Below are 13,358 nucleotides of genomic sequence, written 5' to 3'. Positions count from 1 at the left end.
TAGTGATGGGAAGTCCAGCTCTTTTTAGTGAGATGGATCATTAGGCTCCGCTAACTAAAAAGAGCCAGCTCTTCTAGCTCCCTATTAAATGTATAGGGAGTCTCAGTCCAGCCAGTGCCCCACTCCACTTTGAACCGATTTTATCGGGTTAAAAGGGGGTGTGTTGAGACTATTAGGTGCAGGGTTAAGTGCTATCTGCTTACTGCAGGGAACCAACTAACGTTGTTCACGCGAATAGCCATCACTACAGCGGGAGACATTTTCTGATGAATCTGCAGAACTAATGAGTTGCTAGGGGGGAATTTAGCTGCCTTTCAATGTCTTCCCCCCTCACACATAAGGAAAACAGAGCAACATGCAATCAAAACTTTATTTTTATAGTTTTCAGCCAAGACATTAAATTCAGGAGAATAGTCTGTATATGTGTTATCAAAAGTAAATCTATTTTAATTTTTTTTGCAATAGAAAGCAAAGGGAGCTGCAATAAGTTTTTTTTCTTCAAAATGTCGTGATTTGTCTTTCACTCACTAAACTCTCTCCTCTACAATCTTTTCTTAATGCAGCAGCCAGGCTTGGACTATTATACAAGCTTCTACCTCTTGTGTCATCCTCTTAGAATGTAAGATCTTGTGAGCCGGGCCCTCACTCCTATTCCATATAAATGTTTGTACTCTGTAATGTATTATTATATTTGTAAATGTCCCCTATGATTTGTAAAGCACTAGGGAATTTAATGGCACTATATAAATAAAGATTATTATTTATTATAATGACATACAAGTCAAAATATGTAAATAAATTACCTTTAATTCTGCCGGTTATATACAAGAATCCCTTGTCATCATGTTTTCCAATGTCTCCAGAATGCAGCCAACCATCTTCATCTATGGATTCCTTCGTTTTTTCTTCCATGTTTAGGTAACCCATAAAAACATGTCGACCCCAGAATAGTATTTCTCCACTTCCATCACCATCAGGCTGGTAGATTTTTGTTTTGCATCCAGATATTACTTTTCCACAACTACAAGGCAAGACAAAAAAATAAATAAATCATAGTATATTTTGAAAACCACATGGCCCACATTTATTAAAAGCAGTGCAAATTAGGTACAGTTTATTGAATACTGGCGCACTGTATTAATTAATATGGCGTACCCTGAACTGCTTGGGAAATGTGTACAAACTAAGTCGCAGTAATAAATATGGTGCACCGGAACACAGAATTTTGTGTCCACAAACTGGCGCAAACACATTTCTTAAATACATGTGCGAGCATCAGAAAACTGGTGCTAACACTTTAATAAATGTGGGCCATTCAAGCAGATTTATCAAATGTTTAGGGGGAAAAAACTACGGCAATTCCCACTAAAAATATGTCAAAAACACGCACTATATTTACCAAACTATTTGACAGTTTTGTGACTGATGTGCCAAAAGCTGCGACAAAAAAAGTCGATATTTCAGTGGCCTTGAACATGACCGTTTTAGGACGCATCAGTCTAAGCTCCTCCATCCCCCCAACACTTTCCTTAGCATCTGGGCCCGCAGATTATGGGGAAAAACCTTAAGAATGTTGTCAGAACCCCTCAACCTCCTTTACCTTCCAAGTCCATCATCAGGCACTTTTTCATGGGGAAATCCAGCCAGACGGGGATGTCCACTTCTTCAGGCGCCACAACGTGGTCCCAAGATGGCCACCTCTGCAGCGCTACTCTGGGATCTCCTGCTCTGTGGGCTGAGCCGCCTCTTCCTCTCTCAAATCTTGGCTGGATTCCGACAAGAGTTTTGCACTCTGATGTTACTTCTCTGACTGCCAGAGTGGATGACTTGCACCTGGCGCAAACTTCTACTAACCTGGGCCTGTAAATCCTGCAGGACATGTCCAACACCACCAAACACAAATATGTGCGCAGCATATGGATGATATAGAAAAAAGAAGTAGGCGCAATAACAGCAATCTGTGCAAACTGCATCTCCACCATTACTGAAATTCTCCAAACATCCTCGGATGGCCTCGTAACACATTGAAATTGAGAGCTCACTGAGTCATCTTCCCTCCAAAACCAAATGCACAAAATCCAAGGGATGTGGTGTGCCAGATTCATTTGTACTCTCTCAAAAAACAGATCATGTACCAGGGAGCCTCACTTAAGATTCCGCTCATGATCTACCCTTGGTTACACTGGGCCACAAGCCATCATATCTTTCTCCCTCAGTTTCCTCTCTCTGCTAGCCTCCTCTGCTAACCTTCCCCTGCTCAGCCAGGAGGGGACCCTGGAAGCGCCAGATGTCTAAAAGGAGCATAGGCAAAAAAGACCCCACCTAACTCCATCCTGTCCCCCTATTCTTTGCAGCTCTTACCCCATTGCACTGGTCTGTTTTGTCTTACCCGCTGGTTGACTGATTACATTTTGAGACTGTGCCCCCATATATTTGAGGAAATTAACATTAGCGGTGCAGCAGTCAATCCTCTACCCTCCTCTTGGCTGGAACCTGCCTCATTGTTTCCTATTGCAGGATGAGGCTCTGCTTCTCGCTTGCAGGGGCCTTCCTGTCCTGCCGCAGTCTCGCACCACTTCTTGCGCAGGTGCAATGTGCCGGTTATCTCCGCTCCGGCCCTGAGTGTACCTGGACTGAGAAACAGGCGCACTGCACTGTTCCACCACATTGGGATTGCGTCACAAGGCAGCGTAGATGGCTAGCTCAGAAGTGATGGCAATGTGCAAGAATAGCGGCACATGCCCAGTGCCGGACCAGAGATGAGCGGCACACTGTACATGGTCGAGAAGTGGTGTGAGATTGCGGGAGGACATGGAGGCCCCTGCAAGGGAGACTTTGCTACAGCACAGCCATGAGGGGGGGATAGAGGATTGACTGCTGTGCCATTAACCCCGCCCCCCTGACTGGAAAGAGGATGTGAATATAAGTTCATATTCCAGACATCAGACAACATTGGGCAAATATAAATACACCACCAGAGCACATGCAATTGGCCATAAAATGTACATTTTGTAGTTTATAAGGGCTTTCCTCGCTTCCCATTTCTCCCCCTTTGCCCCCATCTTCCGTTTTCCTATGCCTTCCCTATTGCTTATTTTCTAAAAAGTCCTCTCTTTTGAATTCTTATTCCTTACCTATCTCGTGTTATAAAAATGTGCATGCAGCTTAGTATCTTCTGATTATATGGCTATTGGTTTCATTCTGCCCCAAAAGGCGATGTAGTGCTGTCATGCTAATGCCATGCCATTGTTGTAACTGTTATTCCATTAAAGGCTATGAATATGAAAATTCTGCAACAACTAGTGGACATAAAAATTTAGGCCAGATTTTTCATCCAGCATCAGACACTTTTATAAATATGCTGAATTAAAATTTACCCCAGTATGTTTTCAGTTGCATAAAAACAAGGAAACCATTGCATCGAATGCCACTTTTCAGAAAGTAGCACCCCTCAGTCAATACCTGAGTTTTCAGAAGCCTTGCGACATAACCTAAGACAAGCAGCCCATCTGTGCAGAGCAGCAGATTGGTTTAAATAGTTAAGAAGCCTTCGACAAATTCAGAAGGAAGGTCCAAGACCTTAATTAAAAACATGAGTATAGGAAAGCATGGAGCAGTAGATACTTTGTCTTAAGGTGAAATCTCTTTCAGCAGACTGTGTGCATAGAATAATAAAGAGTTACTTATTTTTGTACTAAATCAAATTTCTCTTCAATACAGAAGAAACTAAGGGTGTGCAACACACCTTACTAACAAACTTGTACAGAACAATGTGGTAGTCTGCTGTGAAAGAAAATGATACAGAATAAAGAGTCTAATGGATCCAAGAAATTTGTACAGCCCCCAGAAATAATGATAGAAGAGCCCCAAATTATGCATTTTTGCTAGGTATCATGTTGCAAAACCCCTGACAAAGCCCTCTCCATTTTAGGAGCTGTTAGAGAGACTGATCACCTCTCTAGGAGGTCTCTAAATACTGGAGAACTTTATAATTGCAGCTGAAGCCACTGCCTGGTAAGGCAAGAGTTAACAATGTGAAATGTTGTTATCCAATAAGAATCTCTATACTTTTGTAAAGCAAGCTGGAAGCTGATTGGAGAGTGCCACCACCTGACCAAGGGAGTATAAAAACCCCTGAAGGGCGGGAGCACATTATCAGTCTGCAGAGTCAGTCAGAGTGAGAGACTCCATCTTGGAGCACATGTCAGCCACGCAAGTAGAGGAGAGAGCTGCACCAGCCAGTGTCATAATACCAGGAAGCAAAATTGTCAAGGCAAGCTGCCTGACACATTAGGGCAAGTCTGGAGACTTCTTCCCCAGAGCAGAGATCCACCATCTTTCAGATTGCTGAATCTGCTGCTGCCGTTTGGCCGTTGCCTGCCGTTAGTAGTTGAATAAAGAACTGTAAGTTGATTTGCACAACGTGCCTCTGTGTAATACCTGGATCAGGTTGTATCACCACCATGGGCTCCCCAACCTCCACCATCCTGGGACTCCAATATACACCTCAGGGGTTGCCCCAGGGAGATACCTCTTTCATCAGCCTCTCCCTCCATATTTCTTGCACACACCACCTGCTAGGGACCTGCCAAGCTGTAGGCTCGTCCTCCGGTCCCAATACCAAGCACCATGACCATATCATGCCTAAGGCCGCATAAACCAGTCACTCTGGTATTCTAGGCCCTGGCTTTCTAGGGCCCCGAAGAAAGGCTAGGTCCCTGTGGGGGATGTTGTAACATCAACATATTACAAAGAGCCCAGCCCAAAACAAGGGCGTAACTACGAAATGCAGGGACCCAGAGCAAACTTCTGAATAGGACCCTTTTCCCACTTAAAAGTATACATACTACAATCATATATACACACAAACACTTATTTGTCTATATACATAAACATACAGTTCTTCACTCATACACACACATTTATACACTCTTATACCCACTTGCACACACATATGCACACATTCAGCCCTGCTTTCTACACACAGTGAACCAATGTATGTAGGTGGAGTAAGAAGGCTTTACACTGGAATTGTGCTTTAAATCATATTTTAAATTTAAATCAAGTATTCTCCTATCATATAAGACACTAAATGGAATGATATAGATCAAATGTAACAGCAGAAAAGAAAAGACTTTTTCAAACTTCAGCGTCTAACGTGGGTTATAATCAGTTCATATCTACACAGATTACAGTACTACAAAGGATCCCAATCCTTCTGGCTGTGGGAGACATTAAATCTTGAACAATGAAGTAAGGGAATAAGCATGCTGGATTCCCTTACTTCATTCTTCAAAATGAAATTATATACTTCATGTGAGAAATAAAAATTCACACAAATGCAAATAAAATTAATGTTACCAAAAAATGAACATACCTTGTAATTCTAAACGCATCAGGCAGAGAAATGGTGTGTGGACCTGAGCTTTCACTCATTCCATAAAGTTCATAAACAGGTATATTTAAACTTAGGAAAAATTCCAGAGTATCCTTTGTAATGGGAGCAGCTCCAGTGTAGCATTTCGTACAGCGGTCCAAGCCCAGTGCTTTACGTACTTTCTTAAACACCAATTTTTTTGCCACCTGGTACTTCATTGGTTGGGGAGAGGCCCTGTAGGAGCAAATATAGAATCCAAAAATCCAGAAGTTATCATGTGACGTGAGACACATATCTTGGATAGAAAGAAAAAGGAAGGGGGAGGTCAAATTCTCAGCCTTTATATACACATATATTCTATATATATTATTGAAGGAGTCATACCCTGCTGCAAAAGGATTATGAAAAAGTTGACTTTAACCCAATCACTTTCTTTTTTGGTGGTTTCCCCTTTCCTGTTGCCTGGTAAATGGCAAATGGTATGATGTACCAAATGTAGTGCCGAATCTCATGATACAAACCAAAGTTTCTACAGAACCTTCTATGATAATACATAACTAAGAGGTTAAAGAACCTCATGCTGACCATGTCGGGTGGCCACGAAAATGCCATAGCCAAATACACAGGGCCGTTTTAACCACCTGGCAAGCAGTGCTTCCGTGCGCTAGAAATATTGTCTGCATGGGGTCTGTCTCCTCCAAATACTCCAAATAATATACAAATCGAAAGCATCAAAATCCTCCACGTGTTAAATATTATTGATTTAAAAATGTGGCACTAAAACAGGCAGCATGGGAAAGTTAAGTGGCGTTATTGTTTTACTATACATATACGCACACATATATTATATACACAAACACACACACAGGTTTCACTGTATAAGGTTCCATGTGTGTAAATTAAGAATTGCGGTACTGCATATATTAACCCCTTATCACCGACACTAGTTTTCAGCTCAATGACCAGACTCGATTTTTCAAATCTGACATGTCTCACGATAATTGGTTATAACTTCGGAACACTGTAACATATCCAGGTGATTTTGAGACTGTTTTCTCGTGACGCATTGTACTTCATGTTAGTTATAAAATTTAAGTGAGAAGTTTTGCGTTTCGTTCTGGAAAAAAAAGTGAAAATTTGGCAAAAGTTTGTAAAAATTCTTCATTTTCCAAGTTTGAAATGTTCTGCTTTCCAGACAAAAAGTAAAACTACCCAAAAAGCTTGATAATTAACCTTTACGGAATGTCTGCTTTATGTTGAGATGATATTTTATGCATGTGTTTTATATACTATATTTGCATTTTATGTAACTGGGAAAAAATGTAACTGGGGAGGTTATGGGACTTTTAGTTTATTTAATTATATTATAAAATGATGCATTTTTTAAAAACTTTTTTACATTTTCTACTTCTTGGCTTGAACAATCGATCATCCGATGATGATTGCAGTGTATAGTGTAAGTAACTGAGCATACAGCCGGGTCCTGCCAGGAGGCGGAACCCGGCGGGGAGAGAAGCGGACAGCCTCAGGTCACTTGTCGGAACCCGGGGCAGGAGGGATCGGGTAAGCACACCGGGGGGGTCCGATCCACGTGGGACACACTTACACGCCGCGGTCATGCTTGACCGTGGCGTGTCAGGGGTTAAACACCCGGGATCTGAGTTTTTCCGATGCCAGGTCTGGGCTGTGATATCACAGCCCGACACCGGCACTTGCAAGACCCGATGTCCCGAAATCTTCTTCTGAAGCGCTGCCGTAGAAAGGTGTCACATCAGAAGAAATACCCTTAACGACCACCGTAAAAAAGCTGATAGGGCGCTCATTAAGGGGTTAACTACTGGGAGTGGGGTCGATTGCTTTTCTGCTGCTTTTTTTTTTTTGTGCTACATTTCTGTACCAAGCTCATTGGATTGGTGCGGATAAAAAGAGATGCAAGCAAAGTAATAGTTGCATTTTTTTTCATCTCCAGAAACAAAAAAGCAAACTAGAAAGCATGGTTTTATACATTACATTTATCACATTGTTTATATTCCCATATACACTATCTGCATGCACTTTCACCCAGACCAGGAAGGTATCGTCTAAAATATAGCCACAGAAAAATACGTAGAAAAAGCTCAATACGGGGAATGGTGACCGAAATGACAGATGCTCCAGTAAAATGTAACATTATTAATGTTGAAGCCCAGTCTGAGCGCATGTTTAAAGTTTAACACATCACATGTTTGAGGGTTAAAACCTGTGATCTGTGCCCATGAGCCCTCTCAATAACCCTTTGCCGCATGTCGATGTTCTAAGGGATTCATAGTATCGTGGTATGTAAGGTTGGAAAAAGACGCAGGTCCATCAAGTCTAACCTGTAAGAATTGAAAAAAAATTTTTTTCCCGTAACCCATGATTTTTTTGCTCTCAAGAAACGCATTCAGGCCTCTCTTGAACATGTATAAAGAATCCGCTATAGCAACCTTCTGCAAAAGAATGTTCCATAGAACTTTGGATAGATCACTGTACAGGCAGTCCCCGGGTTACATCCAAGATAGGGTCTGTAGGTTTGTTCTTGTTACAGGGGACATTATTCATAACTGGACCCTCTGCTCTATTATTATATATATATTACATATAGTGTAAATGGATTCAGTATATACTGATAGCAGCCACTGATACTCTGTGGTGAGATGTCAGTGTGTACTGAAGCCATGGGTCATTAACATATCAAAAGGCTTTGAACAGTAAGAAGCCACCATGAACCAGGTGTGAGATTCCCTGCACACACTGGGGTCTATCCTAAGAGGGTCTTAGGGTGGAGTTATAGGTGGTGGGAAGGGATTACACACAAGGATATTTAAGCATGGTAAAAACAGAAATCAGGCTCTCTTTTGTTTCTCCCCCCCGGGCGTACAGCACTTAACAAAGGTACAGGTCATATATTGTGTGTGCTTTCTGTGTATGTATATAACTTTATAAGAGTAATTATAACATAGTACTTATTATAATATAGTAGACTTTATACGTGTACCTATAGATATTCCAGGTGTTATGTGCTTTACCATATATATACATAGCTAAGTGTCTGCAGTGAGTGTGTATATATTAGTGTAACTACATGTATAACCTGTAGCCGTATCCCATTCACACGTGGATCTCTGCCCTACACGTGTATTGGAGGAGTAGATATATAGATGCTATTGTGCATGAGTCTCTATATGTACATGTAAATGGTCAGGTACTGGATGTGACTCCTGCGTCAGGATATATCCAGGAGCTGCTGTAGTGTTAACTATATATTGTATATACATACACATTACTGTGTCCGGGAGGGGTCAGGAGAAGAAGGTTTGTCTCTATGTATTTTGTATTGTATTTTATGTAGTTACTTTGTCACATGTATGTTGTTAGTAAAGTCTTTTTGTATATAAGTATCTGCGAGGGTTGTATGTTATTCCTGTGATGTATGAAGGACTGGAGTGGGTGCTTATGGTAAATAGCACAGACTAAGGGGCTGGACAGAACCACTGTAGCCTAGAGGAACTGAACAGAAACCCAATCCCCCAACCCCCCTTTATCATTGGCGAGCCAGGCCCAAATGTCATGATCCATCTATATTAGGATATAGTGGTGAAATTGTTGTTATACTGTGGACTTAGGTCATTAGACTGGGTAGGTTCGGACAGGTAGCACAGTTTTATCTGAGGCCTAGTATGAGTGTGATTATTGGCAGTGAATCTATATGAGTTCAGTTCTTAGGATTCTGGTTGTTTTCTGTTATCAGACCCCTTGTGAGGTGACCCGGGCGTGAGGGTCTTTGCTTTGTATAGTCCTTAGTACAGGAGTAACACAGATCGCAGGGATAAAATGACTGGCAAAGTGGAACATGTGATTTTTGGAAAGTTGAGTAAATGTAGTTCGTTTAACCCTGTGTTATCTAAGAAAGAGGAATCTATTGAGCTGCTATGGGAATCCCTGGTAGAGCAGGCGAGTTCCTATGATAAGTTGCATATTGCTAAGCGCAGTGTACTGAACCAGACATCTAAGAGGCTCCACATGATGGCCAAGCTTGTGTGTGTATTTGAGGAGGCCATTAGTAAGATGGACAAGATAGATGGAGACAAAGGATCAAAGGTTCCTGAAGATTTGCATTGCAATTGTTGTAAGGAAGGGGTTAAACAGCTGTGTAGCTTAGAGACACAACTGGAAGAGAAAATGAAGGCCATAAAAGAGCGGGATAGCCGCATACACACCCTGCAGTCTCAGGTCGCTGAGAAGGAGAAGTATTATGCAGATGTGGATAAGGTGTTTATACAGTTATACATGGAAATAACCGAATATAAGCAAAAAGCAGCAAATACTGAGGTGATTATTGACAACTTGAAATGTGAAATGGCAAAAAGGGATGAGATCATCTGTAGCAGGCAGACGTCCATCAAAGAGTCTTTGCCAACGAAACAAGTTTGTGTTTCGAGTGCAAACAGGGGGAGAGATGAGACTGAACCTGCGGCTGCTACAGATCACTCTACACCCCGGCTTGTTACTAAGCCTGGACTAGTGGGCAGTGGAGTAGATGGAGGGACAAGCATTGCTGGTGGGATAGATGGAGGATTAGAGGGCGACTCAGAGACTTCGCTGATCAGCCATAACCTGCATGTGTGTGACAGTAATGTACAGGAAGCACAATCTTCCCATAAGATGGAGAGGATGCAATATCTGTTGAATATATGTAAATATATCCCAAGCTATGATGAAAATTTAGATCCTTTCACTTCCTGTGACATGTTTGAAGGTTATTGTAAGAAATTTTCTGTTCCAATGGAACATCGCATGGAGCTGTTCAAGCTATGGCTACCAGCACATCTTTACCAAAGATATGAGGCCATAGGGAAAGCAGCCCCCAGTAACGGCCAATTTCATGATGAGGGAGACAGACTTTCCATCCTCATGAAATTGGTAACAGGGCATTTGGATGTCACCCCAGACATACTGGTTAACTTCAGACCAACCATCTATGATGAGCCCTTGTCTCTGTGTGGGAGGTTTGAAGTTATGTATAGAAAGGTGACTAAGAATCATAGTCCAGGAACCCCACAAGGCATGATCCGCATGTTTGTGGAGAGGTTTCCATATCTTGACACCACAATTAGATTGAATGCAGCAAAAGAAGCTTCACTCATGGAGGCTGCCCTGGTAATAGAACAGGTCAGACAGGATCTACTCAAAGATAGAAGGTCTATAAAGATCAGGAAACAGATAGCAATTCACCCCAGACTGCAAGGAACACATGTACAAATGAAAGCATCTCCCAGCCAAATACTGAGGAAGTGGGGGAGTGTTAGGTGTTTTCACTGTTTACAGTATGGACATATAAAGAGGTTCTGTCCACAAAGGGTTAACCTGTATGAACGGGGGATGGTCTCACAAAATGAGGGGCACAAATGTGTGGCTTCACATGGAGCAGGAGCACACAACTGTACAACAGACAGCCCTACTGGGAATCTGCTGCAATAGGCTTAAAGTTGGGGATCCATAATATACTTGGCCAAAATTTGTAAAATCATGGATTCCCCATATAATGACCAGGATGTGTATTGTAAACCTCATTAGCTCTCATTGCTTGGTGATGAGATTCTATCACCTAGAGGGGGGAGGGAGGAGGTTTACTGTTACTGAACCTGTGTAAATAGTCTGTTTGTAACAAGTGTTAATGAGGTCCAGTCCTTTTGTTTTCAACAGCTCAGAGGAGCAGAAGTGCAAGGGAAGTGTATTGTTCAGTCATTTATGGCTCAATCCTGAAGTCAGGCCTCTGCCTGTAAAGACAAAGGTGTTAATCGTAAATAACAAATTTGGTCTTTTCTTTATGTTTGCATATTTGTTTTGGCAATATGATGGTTCTTAAGCTAAGGTTGTACACAGAACTCTCTGCTCTCAGCGATTGGATATTCACCTGGTAACATGTTGGGCAATTACAAAATAATATCCACTAAGATTGATTGTATAATCTCCCTAATTTCTGGCACCTCAGTAATTAAAATTCGGGTAGAGGGGTGATTACCTGCCCCTGTCTATGTGCAATAGGTCTCAGGAAAGAAAGTGGTCAACTATCTCTAGGACCTATGGAGCGTACAGTGTAATTCGCCAGCAAAGCCCGCGGCGCAGCCAATAGTCCGTGGGGCATAGCTCTCGCTATTGGGGATTCTGCAGGGAGTGGGTAAAACCACGGTGAACTGCAGAGGCGCATTATGGCACAATGACTGTTCAGTCGGACGCGGGTCTTTTAAGCTGCCGGTCAAAGGGGAAGCACCATAGGAGTGAGATTCCCAGCCTTGGTTTATACCGTGTGATCTGAAGGTGCCAGGTGTACAGTATATAAAGCTTGCTTTTTGCTAACCAATGTCTTAGTGGTATATCTGAGGTAAAGGCTCTGTCCACAGGGGGAGAACATCATGTCTCCTGATGAGGTAAACCGAAAATAAACCATGGTGGATGTACATAGAATAAATGTATTGCAGGGTGAGTTCTGTATCATGCGGCAGTCACTGAGGATTCCTCCTCTACGCAGTGTACTCTTCCATTGATCATTCCAGGTGGAAACACACAGAGAAGCAGTGAGTGTCTGTCTGCTGAAGGAAGTTCAACTAGCCAATCCCTCTTCTACAAAGATGGCGTGAAAGCTAGAACCATTCATCCAAAGAGCGGGCCAAAGATGCAAATGAACTTGTGATGTGCACTCAAGACCATATGGACTGTGACCTCTAGATGAAATATAATCTTAATGTTTTTCTGTTTTTATTTTACACCCATACATGAAAGGGTGATTTTTGGTTGTATTTGTCTTTATTTTGTACTGAGTTTGTTTTATTTTATGTCAAACATCATCACATAGAAGAGCAGACTCCAGCATAGTGTGTCAGGCGTCTGACATCAGGGGGAGATGTTACAGGGGACATTATTCATAACTGGACCCTTTGCTCTATTATTATATATATATTACATATAGTGTAAATGGATTCAGTATATACTGATAGCAGCCACTGATACTCTGTGGTGAGATGTCAGTGTGTACTGAAGCCATTGGGTCATTAACATATCAAAAGGCTTTGAACAGTAAGAAGCCACCATGAACCAGGTGTGAGATTCCCTGCACACACTGGGGTCTATCCTAAGAGGGTCTTAGGGTGGAGTTATAGGTGGTGGGAAGGGATTACACACAAGGATATTTAAGCATGGTAAAAACAGAAATCAGGCTCTCTTTTGTCTCTTGCTCCTGAAACCCCCCCCCCCCCCCCGGGCGTACAGCACTTAACAAAGGTACAGGTCATATATTGTGTGTGCTTTCTGTGTATGTATATAACTTTATAAGAGTAATTATAACATAGTACTTATTATAATATAGTAGACTTTATACGTGTACCTATAGATATTCCAGGTGTTATGTGCTTTACCATATATATACATAGCTAAGTGTCTGCAGTGAGTGTGTATATATTAGTGTAACTACATGTATTATAACCTGTAGCCGTATCCCATTCACACGTGGATCTCTGCCCTACACGTGTATTGGAGGAGTAGATATATAGATGCTATTGTGCATGAGTCTCTATATGTACATGTAAATGGTCAGGTACTGGATGTGACTCCTGTGTCAGGATATATCCAGGAGCTTCTGTAGTGTTAACTATATATTGTATATACATACACATTACTGTGTCCGGGAGGGGTCAGGAGAAGAAGGTTTGTCTCTATGTATTTTGTATTGTATTTTATGTAGTTACTTTGTCACATGTATGTTGTTAGTAAAGTCTTTTTGTATATAAGTATCTGCGAGGGTTGTATGTTATTCCTGTGATGTATGAAGGACTGGAGTGGGTGCTTATGGTAAATAGCACAGACTAAGGGGCTGGACAGAACCACTGTAGCCTAGAGGAACTGAACAGAAACCCAATCCCCCAACCCCCCTTTATCAGTTCTTAAGTTGAATTTGTATGTAAGT

General features: G+C 41.8%; 1 protein-coding gene across 4 annotated transcripts in view; it reads right to left on the bottom strand.

The window, feature by feature from the left end:
• The window catches only part of ACSBG2 (acyl-CoA synthetase bubblegum family member 2), a 134,654-nt gene that overhangs the window by 9,243 nt on the left and 112,053 nt on the right, over positions 1–13,358 (bottom strand). For all 4 annotated transcript variants that reach the window (XM_072113860.1, XM_072113859.1, XM_072113862.1 and 1 more), the window contains 2 exons: positions 5,378–5,611; positions 804–1,021 (listed from right to left, as the gene is read on the bottom strand). In XM_072113860.1, coding sequence (XP_071969961.1) covers positions 804–1,021; positions 5,378–5,611 — 452 coding nt within the window. The remainder of the gene's footprint in view (positions 1–803; positions 1,022–5,377; positions 5,612–13,358) is intronic.

This window comes from Engystomops pustulosus, chromosome 1 (assembly GCF_040894005.1).
Source record: "Engystomops pustulosus chromosome 1, aEngPut4.maternal, whole genome shotgun sequence".
NCBI classification, from domain to species: domain Eukaryota; kingdom Metazoa; phylum Chordata; class Amphibia; order Anura; family Leptodactylidae; genus Engystomops; species Engystomops pustulosus.
This window is presented reverse-complemented; position numbering and strand designations above follow the sequence as displayed.